The sequence below is a fragment of the Aethalodelphis obliquidens genome, unplaced genomic scaffold (assembly GCF_003676395.1).
Source record: "Aethalodelphis obliquidens isolate GAN/ISIS:26980383/991018 unplaced genomic scaffold, ASM367639v1 scaffold3, whole genome shotgun sequence".
Lineage (NCBI taxonomy): Eukaryota > Metazoa > Chordata > Mammalia > Artiodactyla > Delphinidae > Aethalodelphis > Aethalodelphis obliquidens.
In genome coordinates, this window is record NW_020837947.1 from 15,304,832 (window position 1) to 15,329,615 (window position 24,784).

The window sequence follows — 24,784 nt, forward strand, 5'->3', positions numbered from 1 at the left end:
ATTATCTGAGCTCTGAGTGTACCTGTGTGAGCAGCACCCCTGGAAGGGAAGACAGAGCGTGACAGGTGAAGGGCTAGAGCTGGCAGTCCCTGCCCGGCACCCTGTGACCCCATCAGCTCCATACAGTGTGACTGCCAACTGGAGAAAAAGGATAAGTGTGTTTCTTCTGGGGAGAGTAGAAAAGAAGGGGAGCACAGTTAGAACTCCCTAGTGTCTGGAAGACAGTTCCCTTTAAGAAAAAGAAAGCAAGCCTTGATTTGTGTGTTCCTGCCAGTTGCCATGGTGTAAATACTCCCACCACGGGTAATTTCAAGCTGCAGATGGTTTAACAACTGGCTCACAAAATTCCTGAATATTTAACCACCAGCTTCAACCAGCTGGTGCGAGGCAGCTGCGACACGCACTCCGGGCCACGCGACTAACCATCTATATGTCCAGATGGCGGCCAGTCTACCCAGCACGCGCTGTTCTGTTCTGTGCTTGTGATGTTTTAATTATTTTGAAGGTTACTCATTAAAAACTGGCAGAATAGGGGCTTCCCTGGTGGCGCAGTGGTTGAGAGTCCGCCTGCCGATGCAGGGGACATGGGTTCGTGCCCCGGTCCGGGAAGATCCCACATGCCGCGGAGCGGCTGGGCCCGTGAGCCATGGCCGCTGAGCCTGCGCGTCCGGAGCCTGTGCTCTGCAACGGGAGAGGCCACGACAGTGAGAGGCCCGCGTACCGCAAAAAAAAAAAAAAAAAAAAAACATCCTTGCCTAAAAGCCACCAGAAAGCAGGGGGCAGAAAACTGTTTGATCAGTCTAAATTTAAATTTAAAAATCATCACATAGCTGAATTCTTGGGACTATATTAAATTTTCTGATGACTCTGTCCTCTTTGAGTTTTTAGAGTGAAAGAAAAAATCACCCGTGAGTTTTCTGGAACAATTAAAAAACCTTAAAAACCAAGGGCATGTTCTTAGCAAAAATTTAATGCATTTCCAAAGTGGATAAGAAATGGAAGAGAACATACCTATTCATCTCTTACTTTGTATGGTTCAGCTAATCACACTATCGGAAGCAGGGCTTCTCAGACTCAAAGTGCTGTAGAAAGTGCAAAGGTTTCTTCACACACACAGAGGCCAGCCCTGTGGAGTGGAGTGCCAGGAACACCCAGGGAGAGAGCAGCCTGTACTCCCAAAAGGAACAGGAGAAAGGAGTGGGGGGCATCACCTTCCAGCACGTCCCTGCCTGTGTCCTGCCTACACAGTCACCATGATCTGATCCAGAGGTTTCCGTGTGAGGTCAGGCACCGTGGCCTCTTCGCTGGGGTACCCCACAGGGAGCAGTATTAGCAGCTTTTCATTTGCAGGGCGGTTCAGGAGCACCCTCAGACGGGGGCCACAGTTGAGAGGAGTGGTCGTGACAGTCACCAGTCCCGCGTTCTGTAACAGGAGAGGAAAAGAAAACATTTTAAAGTCAGCAGGCAAAATCCCAGCCTGGGCATGTTCTAGTCCCTATAAGATTTGCTTGTCCCATCATTTCCCTGAAGTTGGGTGGCAAAGAAACGACCAGCTTGGGCCATGGTGTCTTGAATCTTACCTGCCCTCCTCGACCTCCTCAGACCCCACCTTCTCTTAACCAAACAGTGGGAAGCTTCTCAGAGAAGAAAATACCAGTCATTTTTCACTGATGCTTAAGAAATGGGAATGGTTATTTCATGGAAAGAAATTTGGGGAATCCAACTACACCAAAGGAACGGAAAAACAAAAGGCAGTTCCTGTGGTTATATAACCAACAGTGGAAGCAGAGCGTCATCCCTAGCTGAAAATACCTATGTCCAGTGAGGGAGGACCTAGTGGCCAAGAGGTATGTAAGAGGTAGAGGAAATACTCCACCAACCTCTTCCCAGCCCCCTCGAATAATAAACATCCAATAAAAATCACATGTAAACTTCAAGACACTTTCCCAGTTGGCCCTCTCCATCCCTCCATGCTTTTCCCGTCAGATGCTCATTGCTAAGCCTGGACCAGAAGGAGGTTCTGGAACTGCCTTTGGGAGTCGAGCACGCCTCCAGTCTCTGTGCAATCTGCCCAGACAAGGGCTTCCAGAAGATTCCTTCCTCCTTCACAAATCAAGACCTACACTCAGACTTATGCCTTACAGAAAGCTAGAGGGCAGCAAACTCCACAGTAAAGTGGGAAAAGTTGCTGATGGGAATGCACAGAAGGCACAGGTGAAGGGAACCCACGCCAAGCCTAAACTGCCTCTTCAGGAACCCTGACGGGGACGGTGCCTTGCGGTCTGACGTAGCACAGCAATTCCTTTATCTGTTACAGAGTTGGGAGGTAAATAGGATGCCAGCTCCTTTGGAACAGTTTTTCAAGTCATCTAAAAATATATTCCTCTTTTATGTCACAATGACTATTTTGCAAGTTTTCAGCAAACACATTTTTCTTTGAGATAACAAAGAAGCACATAGTTTGTTGGAATCTACTCTCCCTTGAAAGGAGGCTGATTCGCTCTTATAATCCTGTTTGTTTTATTTATTTCACGTGTTTACTGTCACTCTCCACCCTCTCCCAGGACTGCAGTCCCCACCAGAACGTACAGTTCACGAGGTGACTATTCCTGGTGACTCCTGAGATCTGCCACATAGAAGGAGCTCAGAAAATATCTGTTGAGCGAATGACTTGAATCATGTGAAGGCAGACCTCAATCCTGCTCTGTTTCACGCTTAGCAGGGCTGTAGCTACTATGTAGATGGAAAGTTTTTAAGCACATGGACATCTTTCTAATTCAATACGATGTAAACTCAACTTCTGAGGACAGGAGCTCTATGATAGAGTTCCCCTTATAGCTATTGAATCATCCCACTGGCTCAGACAACAGTAAACACAGCTGAGAAGCCAGGCCCTGGAACTTTCAGGCTCTGAAGCTCTTCATGTGTATTTACTAAAGCCCTTAAAGCTTCATGTGGTTACAGATGAAGGCAAACACAGCGACCGTTTTTTGACCCTTAAATAATGTTATAAGTAAATTTCCAGGAAGGATGCCAGCTTGTTAGAAACATCATCCTCACCAATCCAGGTTTCCAGAGGCAGTTTTCACAACAGAGTTCCCTTACTGAGGAATCCCTGTCCCTGAACTAGAAACTCAGCTGAAATTTGCAAATAAAACCACAGTTGGCCCCCAAGTATTAAGTCTCTCTCTTGGGCCCAGTGGGAGGGTGACATACCTGCAGGGCAGCTAGGAGGATGCCACACGCGATGGAAACACTGATCTCGTTATAGTAGTGGATCTTTTTCTTGCCATTTGCAGCAAAACCGTGTACTCGTTTGAAAATGAGAATCAAAACAGGCGCTGTGTCCAAGTACTCCTTAATCCAGTTGGTCCTAAAGGGAGAAAAAAAGATATTCAGAATATTTTCTCTTAATGGTTTTTTTGTTCCCTGTTTACCACCTTATATACATTAAAAATAGAAACATTTCCTTGTCTTTTATGTTTAAATTGAAAAAGAGTAGGATTTTTGTTCACATCATGTTTACCTTTTTCTATCCCAAGTCTATCTATCCCAACAGGTATTAATAAGGGCCTAATATAGCAAGACACGTGAAATGCTGAAAGATACAAAGATAGATCCTATAACCCAGAGGGCAGTAAGCCAAATTTAGCAAACTAAAACCTGGTAAGTGTTGTTAAAGAAATATAAGACAAGGGCCTTAGGAGCCCAAAAATAAAATGTTAGCTTTGAATAAGATTGTCAGAATATTTCCAAAGTTTCTCTTGAGGCGGGGCCCTGAAGACCAGCTAGAGAAGGGGCATTGGGAAGGGCAGCCCAGGGAAGAGATGAGCAAAGGGCAGAGTCAGAAGGAGAATGCTTGGCTGGACAGGGAATTTCAGAAGCCTGGTAGGCTGGACGATGGTGTGTGTGGTGGGGCACGGGTTGGGAGGCTCGCAGTTTTCATACAGATTTTGCAGGGTGCTGGACTTGGTTCAGCGGCTGATGGAAAGTTATCACAAACTTCTGAGCAGAAGCATCACGCAATAGGATCTGTTTCAGAAAGAGACGGATGGGTGTGGGCAAAGGACCAGCTCAAACGGGACCAGATAGGAGACAAGGGCAATGGCCCAGGAGAACTTGGGGAGTTGTAGAGGCAGGAGCTGACAGATCCGGCACAGGAGTGCACAAGGGAGAAGAAAAAGGTGATGGTGAGTTTGAACCAAAATTCCAGGTGGGCAGATGGTAACGTTCTTAGCCTAGCTATGGAGAAAAGGAAGGAAACTTTTGTGGGAGTGGGAGATAACTCACAGGAGGTATAAATGTTGAGTTTCCATTTTTATTTTCCAGATAAGAGCATATCTTTCTCTGTTTCATTACCCTGCCCGTACATGTTGGCAAACGCTTCACTCTAGCACAGATATTCAAAGGAAAGATACTCATACAATGCTATACATTGGAATTTTTCCTTAGGGTAAATTATGTCATCAATAAGCAAGAGATAGTCACCACTCATTTCATTCTTAGCTTAGTTACGCTTCCTTGTTTTAAAACACATTAAACCCACGTGTGTATTTTCTACAGTTCCTTGTACACTGCTAATTTCTATACATTACATTCTCAAAGCTACTTTACCATACTTCAACCAGCTTATTCACATGTGACTAGTATCAATTCTTTTTCTCTTTACAAAGTGGGAGAATGTTAATAGTTTACAAAAAACATCTGGAGTCAACTAGCTTTGCCACGTTGGGCAACCGCTCACCTTCTCACAGTTCAGTGCCCTAAATGTAAAATGTGCTATTGTACACTCACCTCCAATGGTTATTGCGACAGTAAAACCAGTCCAAATAGATCAGTGCTTAGAAGAGTACCTAGTACCATGTATGTGTTAGCTAATATTATTATTATTACTATGTATTATTTTACAGTGAATAATTGAAAACAATTGTTAAATATGAGGTAAAGAATAAGCAATTTACTAGGTCAGAGGCAGGTTAGCAATTTTTACTAATCTTTGTACTTATTTTGCCTAGGCATACATTGGTAGCTAGTATTTTGGGTTTGTTCAATTTTGCAAGAATGTATCGTGACATCATATTAGAGCTAATAAAAAGATAGCACCGTGCCGAGGCCTGTTAAGAAAGGACAATTAGCACCGTCCACCTGGGGTGAAGGGTCTCACGCCAGCAGCAGGAGAAGAAGGCTTGACGGGGAGGTTGGACCAGATTGTATATCAAGCCTTTAATGACAGCTATGAGTTTCAGAGTTGACTCAAACTGGCTATCAGGACATATGTTCATTTGTGATGCAATTTAACAGTTATTTAATTACCTACTATGCATCAGCACTGTGCTAGGTGCTACAATGTAAGACTTTTTTAAACTAGAGGTCTCTGGATCCTAGAGACACTATATATATATATATGTACTATACATATATGTGTGTATATATATATAGTATATATATGTATATATATATACATATATATATGTATATGTATATCTGTGTGTGTGTGTGTGTGTGTGTGCACGCATATTGTCTGCAGAGAAAGTCTATAATGTTAATTGGATTCTCAAGAGTATCTTGGTGTACCACAAGAGTTTCTAAAATATGGTCTATAAAATGAGAAGAAAAGTAGGCCAATAATTAAATAACTATGTGGTAATGGCTATTTTAAATGCACGGAAGGTGTGTATTAGGTGCTTTGAGCACAGAGACAAGAGAGCAACTGATGCTGCCTTCTTTGGGGAGTGACAGGGCTGGCAGCAGGCACACACAGAGCACAGCCTCTCTCTAAGAAGAGAGACTCAACTTTGCCCATCCGTTTTTTCTCATGAATATGCAATGAGATTTACATATTCATTATTAATATCCTACACTTATTCCACAACACAGCCATAAGTTACAACGCCAATAGACATCAATTTCAATAGGGTTTAAATATCTCAGGAAAAAAATTGTCCTCTGGGGCAAATAAATGAGACAGGAGTAGGACTAAGAGGCCATCCTTCTCACCACCCAGCCCTGGCTACCGGAGAAGAAGTCCCGCTTTACCCCACAAGACGGAGATCACACTGCATTTTCTTAGGCTTGTGTCACAGCGGGTATTGGATGGCTGGTGCTGGAACTGGCCGCTAAAGGCCCAGAGCTGAGAGCTAGAGGCACGAGTACCTCTACATGCTACGTGCCAAGAACTCAAGCTGGCTTCCCCTCAGGGCCTTCCGAGAGGTCAGGACAAATATCTGTGCCCCATCCCTCCTCATGCTCAGCCTGAGAAGGGGTTAGAAGGGAAAGGAGATGCCTCTGTGGGGAGGGCAGTATTTGTAAACAGGACCCTGTGACCAGCGTTTTAAAATGACAAGGCTGAGCCTGAAAAAATTGAAAGTGACTGTGTTAACTACAAAAATGACCGAGAAATTATGGAATCCATCCTAGATATTGTGTAGGGTGACTGGTCCTCCATGGGAAAAGTGGGATTAACAAACATAGTTAGTTGTAGTTTCCAGAAAAAAAATGAAACCTCGCACGTGTCTACCCGAATACGCTGAAATTTCACGGTAAAGCCAGTTACACTGAATTCCAATCCGCTTCTTCCCTGGAGATAAGGAAGCCTGCAAAATTACTAATGCCTAATGAATATTATACCTCTACTAAATTTGTACTTTTATTAAACATGTACTAAGATGAAAGCCTGCTGAGTGAGATCATGTACGAGACTATTTATAGGAAAATGTAATTTACGTCACTCAAGATCCTGAGAAGTATTTCACAATTTACTAATAATTATATGGGTCATAGCCTATTTATTTACCCGATTCATGTGGCCCTTACTATGTGCCATCACTGTTCTAAGTGCTTACAAATTCATCTAATTTTCATAATGCAGTAGATACTAGACTTATTCCCATTTTACGGATGAGGAAACTGAGGCACAGATAGGTTAATAAGCGGCAGACCTCATATTTGAACCCAAGCACTCTAGCTTCTCAGGCCCTACTCCTAGCCTCTATCTTATTTAATCCTGATACCAAATTTTTAACATGATCGTTTTGGGTGAGAAAACAGAAGTGTGGTGGTTGATTTTATGTGTCAACTTGACTGGGCCACAAGGCACCCAGATAGCTGGTTAAACATTATTCTGGGTGTGTCTGTGAGGATGTTTCTGGATGAGATTAACATGTGAATTGGCAGACTGAGTAAAGCAAATTGCCCTCCTCAACGTAGGTGGGCCTCATCTAAACCGTTGAAGCCCTGAATAGAACAAAACAGGTGGAATAAGGGAGAATTTTCTCCGTCTGCCTGACTGCCTTTAAGCTGCGACATCAGTCTTCTCCTGCCTTTGGACTCAGACTTGGACTGCAACTTACACATTGGTTTTCCTGGTTCCTAGGCCTTTGGACTCAGATTGGAACTATTCCATCGACTCCGCTGGGTCTTGGGACTTCTCAGCCTCCATAATCACTTGAGCCCATTACTTATAGTAAATCTCTTTCTCTCTCTGTTTCTCTCTATCTCTCTCTGTCTCTCTTTCTCTGTCTCTCTCTCTCCCCATTGATTCTGTTTCTCTGGAGAAACCAGACTAGTGCACTTAGAGGGAGTAAGCAAATGCCTAAGGTCTTGCAACTGGAAAACCAGAGCTAAGACGTGAACCCAGATGGGATTCCAGTCGGCATCCCTCACCCCTGCGCAATACGTATGCTCAAGGCAATTCAGCGGTGAGGCCTGAGTTAATTTCCATTATTTCTTCCACAGGTAAAATGAAACTTTTTAACACCTAAAACAAAACTAGAAAACTGAAGTCATAATTATTTCATTTTAGGAAGCCAAACCAAACAAGCCTAATTCTACCCACTTTTGTACCTCAGTTTCTTCAGGTCTGAAACCCATTGAGGTCCCATCCTCTTCAAGTAGTTTATTTCCTCTTCCTCCTCAACGATCTCCCGAATCTTATGCTTCACGTCTGGGTCCTTCACAACCACAAAGGTCCAGGGCTCTGTGTGGGCCCCACTTGGGGCTGTTCCTATCACCCATTAAATTAAAATCAGAAATTAAAACTGCAAGAAAAATCTGAGTCTGTTAATTAAGAATAAACGTAACTCATAGTTGCTCAAAATGAAGTTAGATCACCTGACACACAAAATGCCTGGCGGTAGCCTCTGGGATGTTGCTGCCAGGCCCGTTTTGTTCAGCATCTCTGTCAGGGTCTCCAAACCAACTAACCGAGATCAAAGCCAGTAGTTCCTAGGTTTGGGGAATTTATCACTGCTTCTCTGATCATGTGAGAGAAAACATCCCTAGGCACTACTCTGTGACCAATAAGGGAACACAGATGGGAAGCTCTGATAGCCAAAAGCCTCCAAAATGCTGTTTGTTTTGATATTCTTGAAAAATGACCAAGTCAGGAAGTTTATTGGAGATGGCAAAATTTAAATGGCAAATGGTTTCAAAAGGATCTCCAAAAGGCAATTGAACTATAAATTGTTTAGTGCCTATATCAAAGTTCTGAGTGTGGCACTGTGGGGTTTGTGGCCCTATAGTGAACACATGAGAACTCTTGGCCCTGGGCACTCAGACACACAGCAGAGTGTCTTCCAGCTCTTACAGGTTTTGGGAAACCTCAGCCCACCCTTGGATCAGTCCCAATATCCCAGACAAAGCTTCATAGTGCATCATGGGACCCAAGGAGCTTAAGTTCCCTTTAAGATTCCAGCCAGCAGCACTTCCCTGGTGGTCCCGTGGGTAAGACCCTGTGCTCCCAATGCACGGGGCCTGGGTTCAATCCCTAGTAGGGGAACTAGATCCGACATGCATGCTGCAACTAAGAGTTCGCATGCCACAACTAAAGATCCCACATGCCACAACTAAGACCTGGCACAGCCAAAATAAATAAATAAATATTTTTTTAAAAAAGATTCCAGCCATGGGCTGGCCCAGCTTCTGATCTGGGTGTCACCTCTCTGTCCTAGAAATGGACAGAAGTAGACCACAGTTTCTAGAAGTTTCTAGAAGTAGACCACGGTGACCCACTGGTGGTATATTTCAGAAGCAAGTATTTCTTTCTTCCTAGTGAGTAGTTCAATGGCATAAACTCTACAGGAGGGGTCTCAGGCCTGCCAGCCTTGATGAGTTTACCATCCACAAGTCCCCGTGGTAGAGAGGGCATGATTAAACTGTGAAATGCAAGTCAAATCTGAACATAAAGCCCAAATTTCTGAACAGAGGGATTCCAGTTCACTTTGTACACGTCGTCTGTTCACTAAATATTGGTGTCACCAAACACAAGAAATAAATTGCCCCTTAATGTTTTCAATTATGCCAAACCTCTCTGAATGTCATATGCACACACCCACATATTTAGATACAGATCTATACACAGAAGAAATTTAGTAACTGCTATTAGGTAGATAAAGGACTCACCAATCTAGTGTATTTGTGTTCTTAACTGAAGTGAACTGTTTTATTCTTACTTCCTTTTAATTTGGGCAATGGGTTTATAATAGTCATGCAATAATTTCTGCAAATGAACTTGAATGTGATTTATATAGGAATAAGAATCCAATCAGAGGAGACTCTCAAATAGGGGGCTTTCTCATATCTCCTCTCCCTTTTTCTATAATTCTCATCTATTCCTCTGGGAATAGATATTAATTTACATTGAAAATGCATTTGGGGGACTTCCCTGGTGATCCAGTGGTTAAGAATCCGCTTTCCAATGCAGGGGACGTGGGTTTGATCCCTGGTCAGGGAACTAAGATCCCATATGCTGTGGGGCAACTAAGCCCGTGTGCTGCAACTACTGAGCCCCAGTGCCACAACTGAGCCCACTCACGGCAACAAAATATCTTGCTCGCCGCAATGAAGATCCCGCGAGCCGCAACTAAGACCCGAAGCAGACAAATAAATAAATAAATAAAAAGCAAAAGAGGGGGAAAAATGTTTGCCTTGCTTTGATTTATTTTGTGAATTCACATGAATATATTTTGCTAGTTCATTAGAATACAGTACTAGAGCATCATGGTGTGTAATATAAGAAATTCGGTTCCCAAAAGAGAAATGTATAAATGTGTGTGTGTGTGTGTGTGTGTGTGTGTGTGTGTTTTAAGGTGAGGTGAAAGTAAGGATTTTTCTTTTCTGATGTATAATAATGTGTTCAGAAATTTTCATTCTTCAAAAATTTTATAATGTTGAATAATTTCAGAAGTTTTGAACTGTTGTCACATCTGCTCCCGAGAAGTTTGTAATAGTTAAAAGTTTGTAGAGGGCTTCCCTGGTGACACAGTAGTTGAGAGTCCACCTGCCGATGCAGGGGACACGGGTTCGTGCCCCGGTCCGGGAAGATCCCACATGCTGCAGAGCGGCTGGGCCCATGAGCCATGGCCGCTGAGCCTGCGCGTCCGGAGCCTGTGCTCCGCAACGGGAGAGGCCACAACAGTGAGAGGCCCGCGTACCGCAAAAAAAAAAAAAAAAGTTTGTAGAAAGTGGAAATCATCTTGTGCTTGGCAGTCAGTCAACACCTGGGTAAGACCTTACAGGTAAACGTATCATTCCAGGCTTTATTCACTGTGTTTGAACTTCAACATTGCTCCACTATTGTCACTTGTAGCGGACGTTCTCTAAGACCCACTGTGCACTTACAGACCTGCTGCTTTGATGACATTATCAATCACTTCCATTGGGACTTGCTCATTACTTATGAATCTAACAGACCGTCTCTTATTGAGAAGTTCATAAAATTCCCGGGATCTCGTAAGCATTTCCTTCTCAGGATACCGGGTGTGGGAGAATGGGATGTGTTCCACCTCTTCCTCTGACACTTGCCAGTCGTCAGCGTCTGCCAGTAAGAACAAGGAAGACAGCAAATTAGAGGATCTCTCTTGGTCATGAAGGGAGTGCAATATGCCCCTCCCCCAAAATATGTCTCTTTAGCATAAGAATTATTTTGAGTTAACTATTTTTAGGAAACGCAGACACAGGAGACGTTCTGAAAACCCAAATAGAAGTCATCCTATTGTAAGAGACATTTATAAAGGAAATCTCTATTTGGAAGTGTTTCCCTCTCTGTACCAGGAAGAGAAGGATGATTCTAAATCACAAGAAACTCTTGTCAACAGAGAAGGTGTGGACTTAAATCTCTGTAACAATCTTACCCTTGTTTGCTCTGCTTTTCCTGACAACCTCCCCTAACTGGGTCTCCCCAGTCCCCAATGCCTTTCTTCTGTCTTTATCTGAAGATGGATTAAGGTGGTGGCTAAGGCTGTCTGGGGGAGTTACTCAGTTTTCCTGGGTCTCTCCCATGTACACAAGAGATATACATGTTATTACACTTCTGTTTGTTTTTCTCTCGTTAATGTGTTTTTATTATGGGGGCGTGGTGGTCTCAGCCAGAGAAAATTATTTTTACTCCCTTATAGTCGTAAGGTGGTCACTGGGGAGAAGGAAATAAAGTTCTCAAAATATCTGTAAGGTTATGAGCTCAAAAACATCAAGCAAAAATGGGAAAAATAGGTCTACAGAATCCTGAAACTCTGATCTTGACTGTCCTTCAAAGCCCAGACTCATTATAAATCAAGAAAAAGAAAACTTTTACGCACATAAAGATGAAAAATGTAAATTTCTGTTAATGGTGAACTAACTTATTTGAAACAATCTCCGTTGGCTGAAAACCACTAAGATCTATTTTTTTTTTTTTTTTTTTGGCCAGATCTTAGTTCCCCGAACTCGTGCCCCCTGCAGTGGAAACATGGAGTCTTAACCAACTGGACCACCAGGGAAGTCCCCTGAAAACCACTAAGATCTTGAAATAAATAATTTTTTATAAAGCCGTTTTAAATTCTTTGAGTTACTGACAGCATAGTAAGAAATTCCCAGGCCAAAAGTGAAGGGAAAATATGATCCTGCAGAAGTAAATAAGCACAGACGCTGCATTTGCCCTGATAACATCTGCCAATCCCAATATATTTGAATTTTTATTTTTATATTTTCAGGGATCAAGCTGGACAGAAATCAAAGCCCAGGTCCATATACGATGGGAAGTCTAACAAGCTGGGACCCCAAGACTACATCCTTAGAAAAACTAAGAACCATAAATAAATCAGGGACTTTCCTGGTGGTCCAGTGGTTAAGACGGCACTTACATTGCAGGGGACACGGGTTCCATCCCTGGTCAGGGAACTAAGATCACTCATGCAGCATGGCACGGCCATAAATAAATAAATCAGCCCCCAAGAGTTTATAACATTTTGATGGGTCCTGCCTCAAACCTGAACTTGGAATAGTGTGGTCCTGCCTGAAAATACCCCCATTACCCAGCAGAAGCAAATGCCAATATATAAATAATTTTAAGTACAATTATCAGCAACACATAAAAGACAACCAGACATACGAAAAGAGTATCTTGATCAAGAAACAGCAGAATAGGTTTTTAAAAATAGAGACAGACACCAAATTCTCCAAATATTGGAATTATCAGACTCAAGAGATAAAACAACTATGATTACTAGGTTTAGAGGGGGGAGAAAAAAAGACAGGCATATATAAATCTGTAGGGTACAGGAAAAGATGAAAAGTGACATAGAAAATATTTTAAAATAGAACTTTTAGAACTGAAAAATAAAATAATAGAATTAAGAACTTGGTGGGTGGGTTTAATAGCAGGTTAGACATACCTAAAGGAAGAATTAATGAACTGAAGACAACTCAGAAGAAAATATCTAGAATAGAGCAAGGAAAGACCAAAAGACAGAAAATATAAAAGAACGATCAAGAAAAAATAAAGCAGAGCGAGAATGTTCTAATATACGTGATGATAGTGACAGCAGGAGATGGGAAAGAGGATGTGGCAGAGACCATATTTGAAAGAGAATATCTGATATGAAAACCTGATGAAAAATGCCAGATCTACAGATTCAAGAGGCCCAGTAAATCCCACGCAGTATAACAGAAAAGAAGCCCACACCTTTTATAATCAAATATAAAATCTTAAAATCAGCCAGAGGAAAAAAAAAAGATTCCCTTAGGAAGAGGCCCGGATGGCTTCATGAGGGAGTTCTACCAAACACTCACAGAACAATTATTGCTAACTTTTCTCCAACTCTTCCCAAGAATAGAAATAGAGGACACGTCCGCCACCCACTCATTCTATAAGACTAGCGCACACTTGCTACCAAGCCTGACTAGGACATTAAAAGAAAGAAAAGCTACAGGCTCAACTTTCTCATATATATAGATGCAGAAAGTCCTAACCAAAATATTAGTAAACAGAATTCAACAATATATAAAAAAACAATACACTTCGGCCAAGTTGGGATTACCCCAGGAATGCAAGGTTAACTTAACATGAGAAAAGCAATGTTGTTTGTTACATTCACAAGCTAATAATCGCTGTAATGCAGAAAAGGTGTCTGATAAAATTTGGCATTCATCTCTTAGTAAATTGGGGTAGAAAGGAACTTTCTTAACCTGATAAAGTCTAACTATGGGGAAAAACACCAAAACAATCCAGAACCAACTACATAGTTAGTGGTGAAACATTGAAACTCTTCCATCAGATATTGAAAATTAATGCATATTGCCTGTTCTCACCACCGTTCTAATTATGAAAGACTAATTTTTGAAGCTTTTAGAAAAGAATATAGGAGACTATATTCATGACCCTGTAGAGAAGAAGGATTTCTTAAACAAGATACAAAAATATTAACCATAAGAAAAAAATCTGTTCAATTTACCTACAGCAAAGTTATCTTTACACCTGCCTGCTTCTGCCACTTCTTGTTTCCCCCATTTCCTTCCTGTTCAGAGCTGTGGAAACCCATTATCTGTAGCTCAAGGTCTTACAGAAGATGAAGATGCAATGGAGGATTCAATAGGTGAAGTTGAAGCTCTACCTCTGAATACGTGTTTCTTCATTCCTTTCAAACCCATGAGTAGACAATACTTTTGATCTGAACTACGAAGATTTAAATGTGAACTACAAAGATTTCAACTGAAAGAAATTCTAAGATGCAGTATTCAAAAAGTTAAAAAGTGTTAAAAATAGGAATGCTTTGAATGGAGTATATATACATATATTTATATATATACTCCTTGCTTATCTTGAATTAGCCTTGGATTTCTGGTTGTTGTTGGACTTCATCAACTCCCAGAATCTAGGAGGCAAAAGATACCAAAGAGGCTACTACAGAAAGTGGACCTCGGTACATCAGACCAGAATGAGTTGAGGTGAGTTGGACTTTTCAGGGAATTTTAATCACATAAATAAGGTTTCACCAGGAAGTCTGCCCAAGAAATAGACACTGAAAATATCAGTGGACTCTAATGAGTAGACGGTTCTTCTACACAGAGGCTGAAGACTTTCCTGAATCTGCTCTGATGTTTTTCAGCCTGACGGGGACCCGTGCAGAGAAGCCATATCACCAGTAGGAGGCAACTCCTACTTAGATAAGAACAGATAATCAGAGTCCGCGATGATAAAATGGCTGAAAATGCCCAGCACTTAACTTTCATTAAAGTAACAAATTTAGATTGTTTTAAACCATTAAGGTTTATTTGTGTGCATGTGTATGCCTTACCTGAATTATTACTGTACTACCTAAACTGTGTCTTTAGAAAACTGAATGTAATGCTATCACATATCTTCATCATTCACAAACACCCGAAAGCCAATGAATATTTGCCTGATATAATATTTGCCTGATATATAATTTGCCTGATATAATCCCATGCCTTCCACTGTGTGATAGAAAATAATTAGTCGTTACTTCCTTCTTTGAGTAGATACAAATCCACTTTGATGCCATAGATTAACTGATGTTTTGGTTATGATTCTGATTCTTGTGACATTTACTAAAGGATTTTCACTTCCAGTAATGGTTATTTACGTAATTTACCAAACCTCCAAAGTAAAGAAAGCTAAAATCCTTAGTAAAATACATATAGAACATTTTCTTCTAAGTACTGAAGAGCTAATCTGTGACTGTAGAACATCACAGTCAAAATCTGGGTGAAGGTTAGTACCCACAGGGGTAGATCGGCACTCAAATGTCCAGAGAATATTTTCCAATTACCTAGATACCGCCATGAGGCTGAGCTGAGATAAAAGGGTGGTGACCAAAGTCAACCCCCAGGGCCATCCAGGGCCTGAAGATTTATGTTACAATAGTAAGAGTAAAATGTAAGTAATCCAGCCCTGGTGTCTTAGAGCCTAAGGTAATATCCTGTGAGTGATCCAGGGAACCGTAAGCCTTGAGCTCAGATTAAAGTTGCCCCAGAGTGTGAGGACGTTGCTCTTCTGATAGGTGAAAATGTGAATATTCCCTGGAATAAGTAACAGTATCCTAGACCTCAAAAAAAATTTATATGTAATTTTCCAATAGAATGACCAGCAAAGAAGTAATTCCCATAAAATTCAAATTAATAGTTACTTCTATAGGTTATGGAAGAGGTTGTTACTGGGGAGGAACATATAGGGGTTTATGGAGTATTGGAAATTTATATTTCTTGATCTAAGTGATAACTATATAGATTTTTGCTTAAAATTATTTGTTAAGCCATTCATCTATCTTTCATACACTTTTCTAGTAAGCATATTACATTTCACAATTAAGGGTTTTGGTTTTTTTTAATGAGAAGGCCATAGAAACGAATTACCAAAAACACCCACAAGGATAGTTCAACTGACTACAACTATTATATTGATTTAAGGACATCTGAAAAAAAAACGAAAAGACACTTGACACTTTCTTAATGAGATAAGAGGATGAGAGATGAACCATCTGGGGAAGGTGGGACAAAAGTAGAAATAGGAATGAATGGGCACAATTAACTTCTCCTGACCAGGCAGCAATCCTTCATGGAGCCAGAACTATAGCCTAGGTTTCTTAACTCCTTAATCAGTGGTTTTTCCCCCAATACAGTAATCCGTAATCCTCCCTTATCAGAGGTTTTTCTTTCTCAGATTTCAGTGTCCCATGTCCAGCTGTGTTCTGAATATATGAAACGGGAAACTCAAGAAACAAACAATTCATAAGTTTTAAATTGTGCACCATTCTGAGTAAGATGATGAAATCTCATGGCTGTCCTGCTCCATCCTTCCACCCACGTGAATCATCCCTCTGTCCACGTATCCACCCAATTAGTCATATCCACCCAATTAGTCACGTAGTAGCCTTTCGGTTGTCGACTGTCAGGATACTGCTTGTGTTCAAGTCACCCTGATTTTACTTAATAATGACTCCAAAGCACATGAGTAGTGATGCTGGCAATTTGGATATTCTCTTACTGTGTCTGATTTATATTAAAGTTTATCATAGGTACATACGAACAGGAAAACACTTTGGGTTTCAGGCATCTACTTGGGGTCTTGGAACGTATTCCCTGAGGATAAGGGAGGCTGCAGTAAATGTCCAGTAGGCAAGAGGGAACGCTCGTGAAAAGGGGACTTCAAAGACACTGAGAACCCAACTACAATACCAAAAGGGACCACGGTTAGCTCATAGCTAGTACTGAGAAACTTCTTTTTTTATGCTTTACTAGCTGGGGCAGTGGGGACCCACACTGTATACATTTTTTTTAACTTTTATTTTATATTGGAGTACCGCCAATTAACAATGTTCTGCTAGTTCCAGGTGCACAGCAAAGTGCCTCAGCCATACACACATGTATCCACCCCCCTTCAAATGCTCTTCCCATCCAGGTTGCCACGTAACGTGGAGCAGAGCTCCCCATGCCACACAGCAGGTCCCTGCTGGCTTGAGGAAGTAAGTGTGGTGGGAGAGTGGCAACAGCTATCAGCTTTCTAGCAATCCACTCTGAACCGAGCCCAGATGTCATCAGTATCAACCCCGAACCTTATCAAACGTGTCAGCAAAGACTTCAGCACCAGTGATACTCCCACACCATTTGTCATGAAGTCCGGCAACCTCCGCAGTCAGTAAGTGGAAAATGAGCCAATGCATGCAAGGTCTCTTTAACTTCGAGTCCCTTCGGCATCTGTGTAAACTAAAGGCAGCCGAGCGGCATGACGGCAGTTTCTGCAGCAGCTGAAGTCCGGGGCAGGCGCTCCTACTCTAGCGGAATGAAGGGGCTGCTCCCTGAGCTTTATCTGCACAGCCTTATCTCTGAGCACAGCAGACAAATGGTCCCAACCACCACTGCGCTGGATTGTCCAGAAGGGCTATCCAAGCAGAGCACAGGGGCGCTGCTCTTCCCGGAGCCTCTCCCAGGGCAGAAAGTCTACACTTGGCCTGGGGAAAGGGGACAGGCTGAGCCAGCAGGGAAAGAAGCTCCAGGGGATCTCAGGGCAGTGAACCGATAAAAAAGGCACAGCTCTCTCCTTCCTCTTGAACTCCTGACTGCCCCCAAGGCATAAGCCCTCACCAGAGGGAAGAGAACAGCCTCTGTTCCGCAGCTGTCCCGCCTCCACCCTAGACCAGCCAAGCAACGCTGGGGGATTCATTCAAGCTGTGGAGCCCACAGATCCTAAAATAAACGCACGCTACAGTGGTCTGCCTTTAATGTAAGTCCTGTGCTGCCATACATGGGGTTTGCTATTGACACCAAGACCAACACGCCTTTTATCATTGCTTTAATGCCGAGGAATCCTAAATTGCTCCGTAATTAGGCTTAATGATCAAGTAATTCTAGGCCACGGTTATCCTTTAATGTTTAGCTTAGAGGCATTTTTTCTGGCTGCATCTCTACGGGAATTGCTTTTGTGTTTTTGCAGTTCTACTTCAAAATCTTTGCAAATGGGCCAAATGTTTTCCAGCTATGAAACTACAAGGCCAATTTGTGTCATGTCACCCTTGTTCCCTCCCTGCACCAGTATTAATAAGGCTCAGGGTGACACGGCTCTCACAGTAGACAGATTCTGATGGCGGCAATGAGAGCAGCTTCAAGGCTCAACACCGGCTCAGAGAACTCCTCCTTCCCACTGTCTCGGCCATCGCTCTGCTTCCTACGTGGGCCTCTCAGCCATTCAACTCCCTGACTGCAATATAGACTCACTACCTCACTAGCAGCAGCAGGGGGGGGTTGGGGGCTGGGGAGTCTGCGGATGTCCAGATGGAAAGGCCTTGAAGAAAGCAACGCTATCCCAGGTGAAGTTGACAGAACTTGTTTTCTGAGCCCCTTTACCTCTCGTGGTGTCCCCGGTGTCCCCAGTGTTCTGTACTGAGCTTCACTCTCCCCAGCAGAACCCACCCAGACTTGATCCCAAGGACAAACATCTCCATTCAAGTCCTTTCCTTTCCCTAACATTCTCTCATCTGAATTTGAATTTACCTGTCCTTTGTCCTAGAACCATAATGTCTTACAGGAGCCCTGGTAGACCAGCCTTTTAAAATTAGCCGTGCAGAAGTATGCACACGTAGGTGTGCCAAAGAATGATGAAATGCAAAGATGAAGCTGAATTTTTTGCTTCCTGGGGCAAAGGAAATCTGTGCTGGTCATGACTGCTGCCCTTACGTAGTGTTTTTGTCAGTGGTGTGCTGGTAAACCAGCACTCTGAGAAGAGGGAAAAAAGAGCCCTGGTTTATAGCACTTGCCAATTTCCATAGAGTAAACACTCCCGTGATGGCCCGATCTCAAGCTATTGGCAATTGAACAAATGGCCCACAAATTTCCTGAACATTTATCCGTTGGCTCTCGCTAGCCCCATAGGCTAGCTCTTGCACACCACTTGGTTGGGAAGCACGGAGTTCAGGCATTGGTGGACTTCCAGGCGTGTAAGAGGGTTGATATCATCTGCAGGAACAGCGTTACTTGGGTGAGACTGTTGTTGACTGGTTGGCCCTCAGAGGGGCTGGTCCTGGAGTGAATCCATCTCTGATTGGCTGACCTTTTAAGCTTTTACTGAGATGTGTTGTCATTGATCCAATGAACAGGTTCGAAACAGCTGCCTGTGGGTATATAAAAATCTGTCCTTGCCCAAGTCCGAGGGAACATTTTTATTCTCAGGTGCTGCCCACACCAGATAAAAATGTTAACAAAGGCTTTTTTAGTGGTCACTGGGACAATCAAAATTTCAGTTAGAATATTAGCTTCTGGATGGCTAGTGAAGCTGAGTGAAGAAAATCCCCACTAACATTAAAATGGACACATCTTAATAAGATGCGTTTCCTGTATATTTTTCTCCTGTTTCCAGTTCCATGAGCTTTCATGAATCTGGGCCTGACTAGAGAATTTTTGTTCAGTATTTCCCATTCATTTTAAGGAAACGATCTGAGGTTTCCACTTTGAGATTAAATACCAGTCATTTCTCCTCCTCAGACCTCTGCTACAGATAAACAGGGAACTGAAATGCGTTAACAGGATGCCATGTGTGACTGGTCCCCAGAGGAAGTCTGTGTCTGACTTCTAATCCGCATGTCTTCTCTGTACCCCCGACCCTTCCCCACACCCCGTCCCCCCAAACAGGCTGATTCCTTGATCTATGAATGTCGAATAGGAATTCTTTGTGAATCAGAGCCGGCGGAAGCTAGATTGGTACCCATATATTCTTTAACTCACACTAGAATGGCCCACAATACTTATTTTACTGTTTTGTCCCTGATTGTTAATTTTCAAAATGGTTTGAATCTGGTATCTATTTGCTGTTATCAAAACCATCTCATGTTTCCTTGGTAATGGAATCCCTTCTCTTCTCCAATTATACATCCTCTCTTAGACTGTGTTCACCCACCCAATGGTTAAGAGCAGGGACTTGGGTGGCAGAGGAGGCTGAGTTTAAACATTAGTCCTTACCTACCACCTGTGTGACTGTGTGACCTCAGTAAGTATCACTTATGTAAACAACAAAAATCCCAACAAGAGACTGTGAACTCTGCACTCTGGGGAGATTTGCTCACGGCTGCCGAGCGGCCACTATGTGTTCAATTCATTTCTCTGTGTGAGGAAGAGAGAGTGGAGAGGCAGAGGATTGAAAGTGAATCATTAGGTGGAGAAGCAGAAGGGGGCCATACAGCTTTGTTCTCTGTTCCCAACCTTCAGGCTCAGCCCCAGGTCCCCGGTTCCCCACCAGCCTTATCACCCCCTCTGTATCCCTCAAACTCTTGGGTCTTCAAATCCAGCGGCCTTTGCTCCATACACACTACCTCTGATCTCTCAGGGAATGTTTAACCCTGCTGGCCATCTCCTGCCCCCTCTGTTCTGGGTCATCCTTTTGGAAAAGCAGCCTAGCGAATTGCCTGAACTCTGGAGCCAGCCTGCCTGGGTCCTGACTCTACCACTAATTGCTTGGGCCGGTGACTTAGCCGATTTGAGCCTCAGTTTCCTTACCTGTAATATGGACATGATAATAGTGCCTGCCTCACTGTATTGTTATGAAGACTAAACGATTCACCGTATGTAAAAGTGACATTGGACACCGGAAGCACTATGTGAGGGCTTGTTATTACTACCCTGGCCCTCCTTTCCCACGCCTTGTTTTCTGAGTCCATTCCTTCCAGCAGTTCCTCTTATCTGAAGGTGCCCCCCGCCAAGTTCTAACCTCAGCCTTCTCTCTAGCAATACCCCCCAGTGAATTCATTAGTTTTCCAAGTTCCAAGCATCACCCCTATGCTGGTGACTCTCCAGTCAGTGTCTATGGCCTGGATCCCTCACCTAGAAACCTCCCTGCCTTTCTGCTTCAATGGGTCACTATCCTCTCAAATCCAACACGTCCTGCACTACATTCAACAGCTCCCCCTTTAAACCGGATCCCCTTCCCGCACCCATTGATGACAGTTGTTATTCTGATTCCTCCAGTCTCCAAATCGTGCCCACTTCTCCCTCTGTTCATGTCTAATTTATTACTAGACCCTGTTCTTCCTTGACCGTTCCTCTAGTTCACCCCTTCCTCTGCATCGCACTGGCGCCACCGCCCAGCCCATCATTACTGGAACAGATCCTTACTCAGCTTCACAGTGGGTCTCGTGCTCATTCAACGGAAGTGCTTCTCAACTGGCATAATTGGCATTCGGGGTTAGTGGGGGAGAGTAAGAGGCTGCCCTGCCAGGAGGCTGCCTGAATTTGGATCCTCCTGGGCAGTACATTCAGCACTGCTGGCTCCCAGCACTGAGTGCCAACTCTATACCCCACCCCCTAATCCTGAGGTTAGGACAACTTAGAACACACACACACACACACACACACACACACACACACACTTCCAGGTGGCCTCTGTTGGAGGGAGGGAGGGTGGAGGCATTACTACCCCAGTTGAGAGTCACTGAGCCTCTTCCAAGTCGAATCCATCCCACAAAATCACCTCAGATAAACCTCAAACACAGATTACTCAAAGCTCCTCCAGAACGTCTCCCTTCCTGCCTGCCTCTTTCATCACCCCCTCTTTCTCAGGTCAGCCATGCCCCGGCCCGCCCTCAACACCCCACTTCATTTTCACCCCTCCCCTGGTCAGTACAGTCCTTCCATCTTCTTGACATCTTTCCCTGGGCTTCCGGACTCAGACGCATCCTGTTCCTCTTAGCCTCCTAACCTTTGTATTCATATCCTAGTAATGCCCCAGACCTGGTTCAGCCTTTTTCTAGCTGCCCCACCAAACCCCCAAGCCTTCTCAAAACACCTTACAATCAGTTCCACCCAGTTCGTCTCTGTTTTACTCTCTGTCGTTTGCCTGTTTATGGCCTTGTCTACTGAATTGGACACTCAGGTTGGAGGACAGCAGCCACTCTTATCTGTGACCCACAGGACTGGTGCAATGAAGGGTAGCGAGCCCCTACGTAGATGCCCCTTTTTTATTCCAAAGTTCTTGATCAAAACCTGACCACTTAACCCGCAGCCCCCCCCCAGCCTGTGATGTGCCCCTTCAGAAAGATTTTAGCAGCCTCAGAGGACTGGAGCCAGGGAAAATGTCGCCCCCTCAACAGCTTTTTACTGAGGACCCAGGAATAAAGGGAGCTTGGTGCCAGGGGTGACAAGCTGACCGCCAGAGAGAAACGATGTCTGTGTCACACACTGATTTGTTTACACGGCAGAGGCTGATGATGAAACTGACCTGCCTATGTTTCTTCCTCTCCATAAGCCCCACCATCCACCTGCCCTCATCATAAAAATACAGAAGTTGGAAACCAAGCAACATGGCCAGTGTCTTTACCTTCTTCCAGCTGGTGGACGTCAGTGCTGTCTTTCAAGTCTTCATCCACCCAGGGGCGAGCCTCGGCCCTGGCTCTAGGCTCCCCCTTCCTTCTCTGGGTTCCTCCATCAACATTTTGAAAGATCCACACCATCAAAAGGCAGACAACTGCTACCAAGACTGAAGTCAGAAGAAACATGGCGCTGAGGCTGATTCTGAATGGGGCCAATACTTCCGAGGCCGGTATTTAAACAAACAGGGACAGGAGTGGGGAATGCTGGGAGATGGAGTGAAGGAAGGAGGGGGGGCCGGGGGAAGGAACAGAGTGAACTCGCTGACTCTGCAAGGACTTTGCAAAGGAGAAAAGATCACAGCCGTGTGTCCCGGGTGTGTTGTGGCTCTGGGAATGCACTGGTGCGTGAACTTTTTTAAACTGTGCGCTCCATCAATATATTCTTAGACAGTAATTGCCAGGATTTGAGGAAACACTTTAATGCACTAGATCTTACCAGCAGTGGTGGAAAGTGTTTACTCCTCCTCCTGTGGATTCTCTCTGAGAGCAGTGTGTCTTCAGCTGGCCCGAAGCTAGGAATCACCTGGAGTTGGCCCCTTCTCAACCAATCTCCATGCCCCTTTTGAGCGATTACCAAATCTCCCGGGATCTTGTCCCGGGATTTTGGAGACAGGGAAGGATTGCCTATCTCAGGCCTCTCACTCACATTTTGCCTTATATGTATCTACATTATTTGAATTTTTTTCAACCAGCATGAACTATTGTTTTCTACTTTTTTATTGTGATAAAGTATAATAATATCAATATAAAATTTACCATCTTAGCCCTTTTTAAGGGTCCAGTTCAATGGCACTAAGTACATTCACAATGTTGTACACCCATCACCACTCTTCCCCAAACTGCTTCATCATCCCAAACAGAAACCCTCTAATCATTACGCAGTAACTACCCCCTTCCTCTTCCCACAGGCCCTGGTAACCTCTAACCCACTTCCTGTCGCTATGATTCTGACTATTCTAGGAACCCTAAGTGCAATCATAGACTATTTGTCTTTCTGTGAGCGGCTTGTTTCACTTAGCAGAAGGTCTTCAAGGTTCTTCTAGGTTTTAACAGGTATCAGAACTTCATTTTCATGGCTTAGCAGGGGCTATTTATTTTTCTGATTAAAAATAGATGCTAAATAAATACCTTGTGATATTTTTTAAAGATCGTTACAATGCAGCACCATGAGTGCTACGACAGATGAGCACTCTGGGTCCCTCATTCTGTCTGAGGCAGGACAAGACCCCACAGAGGACAGAAAGCTTTTACTGTCTTGACAAACCAGTGTGACCTGGGACAGTGCTACTCAAGCAGCTTGTGCCAAAACCTAATCAATGCATTCTTCCTTCCCTTGACACTCTCCCCAAATAAATACATAAACACAAATGAAAAGCCAGCTGGCCTAGGCAGCATGTAGTGTAGTGACATGGTCGCTTTGCCTGCATTTCCATCCTAGTGTGTGCTCTGTGCCTCATTGTGACTGGTTAACAAGAGTGGATGGACCGCCAGTCTGCAGACCACGTGGTAAATAACATTAGTAAATAACATTAGTTATTTACCACGTGGTAAATAACATTAGTAAACACATTTTCCCAAGACACACACATGACTTTTAACTTCCATTGCTGATGGTGAATCTGATTATCCCTGTCCCTGTGTCCTTCTTGCTTCCATAACATCCCACAAGTGTATTTGCAGGGGAAGTCAAATGAGGTGAAAGAGAACTTTCCAGGAAAGAGACTTCCTGGGGTGTTGAGGGAGGGAACACAGTTTCTAACGATTCACACGAGCAACCTTCATCAAGCATTTCTCTCAAGTGCTCATTTAGCAAGTGTTATATCAAGTATTCAAGCTAAAGGCTTGAAATAGGATGTGCCTATGTCTGCAGCAAAATCTTATCTCAGTGCAAGTGTGAAGTTGGGGGAAAATTTCCAAAATATTTTTAAACCTAATTGGCCTCACCTATACACAATTCATACTCACTAATAACATCAACGCCATCAAAGGCTATTTATTTTATATAGATCTAATGCCCAGAGGGCTGTGTGATGCAGAAGTTTATGTTACTATGTGTAAGCACTGTGTTGATTCCTTATCTACTTTATCCCATTTAATCCACAGGATGAGGCACTTTAAAAGAAACTCCACCGCTCTAGCAATTCCACTACTGGGTATACATACAAAAGAATTGAAAGCAGGGTCTCAAAGAGATATTCGCACACTTATGTTCATAGCACCGTTTTTCACCATAGCGAAGAGATGGGAGCAACCCAAGTGTCCATGGACAGATGAATGAATAAACAAAATACAGTATATAGAGACACTGGAATATTATTCAGCCTTAAAAAAAAAAGAGGGAAATTCTGACACATGATGCAGCATAGATGAATTTTTAAGACATCTGCTAAGTGAAAAAAGCCAGTCACAAAGAGATAAAACTTGTACAATCCACATATATGAGGTATCTAGTGCAGTCAAATTCATAAAGACAGAAAGTAAAACGGTTGTTGACTGTGGCTGGGAGGGGGGGAAAAGGAGAGTTATCGTCTAATGGGTGCAGACTTTCAGTTTTGCAAGATGAAAAGAGTTCTGGAGATGGATGGTGGTGATGGATGGCGGTGACGGTGGCACAACAGTGGGAATGTACTTAGCACTACTGAACCCACTTAAAAATAGCA

General features: G+C 43.4%; 1 protein-coding gene across 1 annotated transcript; it reads right to left on the bottom strand.

The window, feature by feature from the left end:
- Positions 1 to 952: 952 nt before the first annotated feature.
- On the bottom strand, positions 953 to 22,264 carry IYD (iodotyrosine deiodinase). Its single transcript, XM_027079328.1, has 5 exons — positions 22,073 to 22,264; positions 10,622 to 10,813; positions 7,843 to 8,002; positions 3,217 to 3,373; positions 953 to 1,423 (listed from the first exon to the last, which is right to left on the bottom strand). The coding sequence occupies exons 1-5, from the start codon at positions 22,248 to 22,250 to the stop codon at positions 1,241 to 1,243; spliced, it is 870 nt and encodes a 289-aa protein (XP_026935129.1). The 5' UTR covers positions 22,251 to 22,264; the 3' UTR covers positions 953 to 1,240.
- Between the last annotated feature and the right edge of the window lie 2,520 nt (positions 22,265 to 24,784).

Bases quoted from the DNA above. Each gene is read 5' to 3' on its own strand.
- IYD (XM_027079328.1), bottom strand. From the start codon at position 22,250: ATGTTTCTTCTGACTTCAGTCTTGGTAGCAGTTGTCTGCCTTTTGATG. The intron at 8,003-10,621 runs GTCTGTAAGTGC...AATGGGTGATAG, and splicing joins TAATGTCATCAAAGCAGCAG to GAACAGCCCCAAGTGGGGCC. The intron at 3,374-7,842 runs GTACAAAAGTGG...TTCTCCCTTTAG, and splicing joins TCAGACCTGAAGAAACTGAG to GACCAACTGGATTAAGGAGT.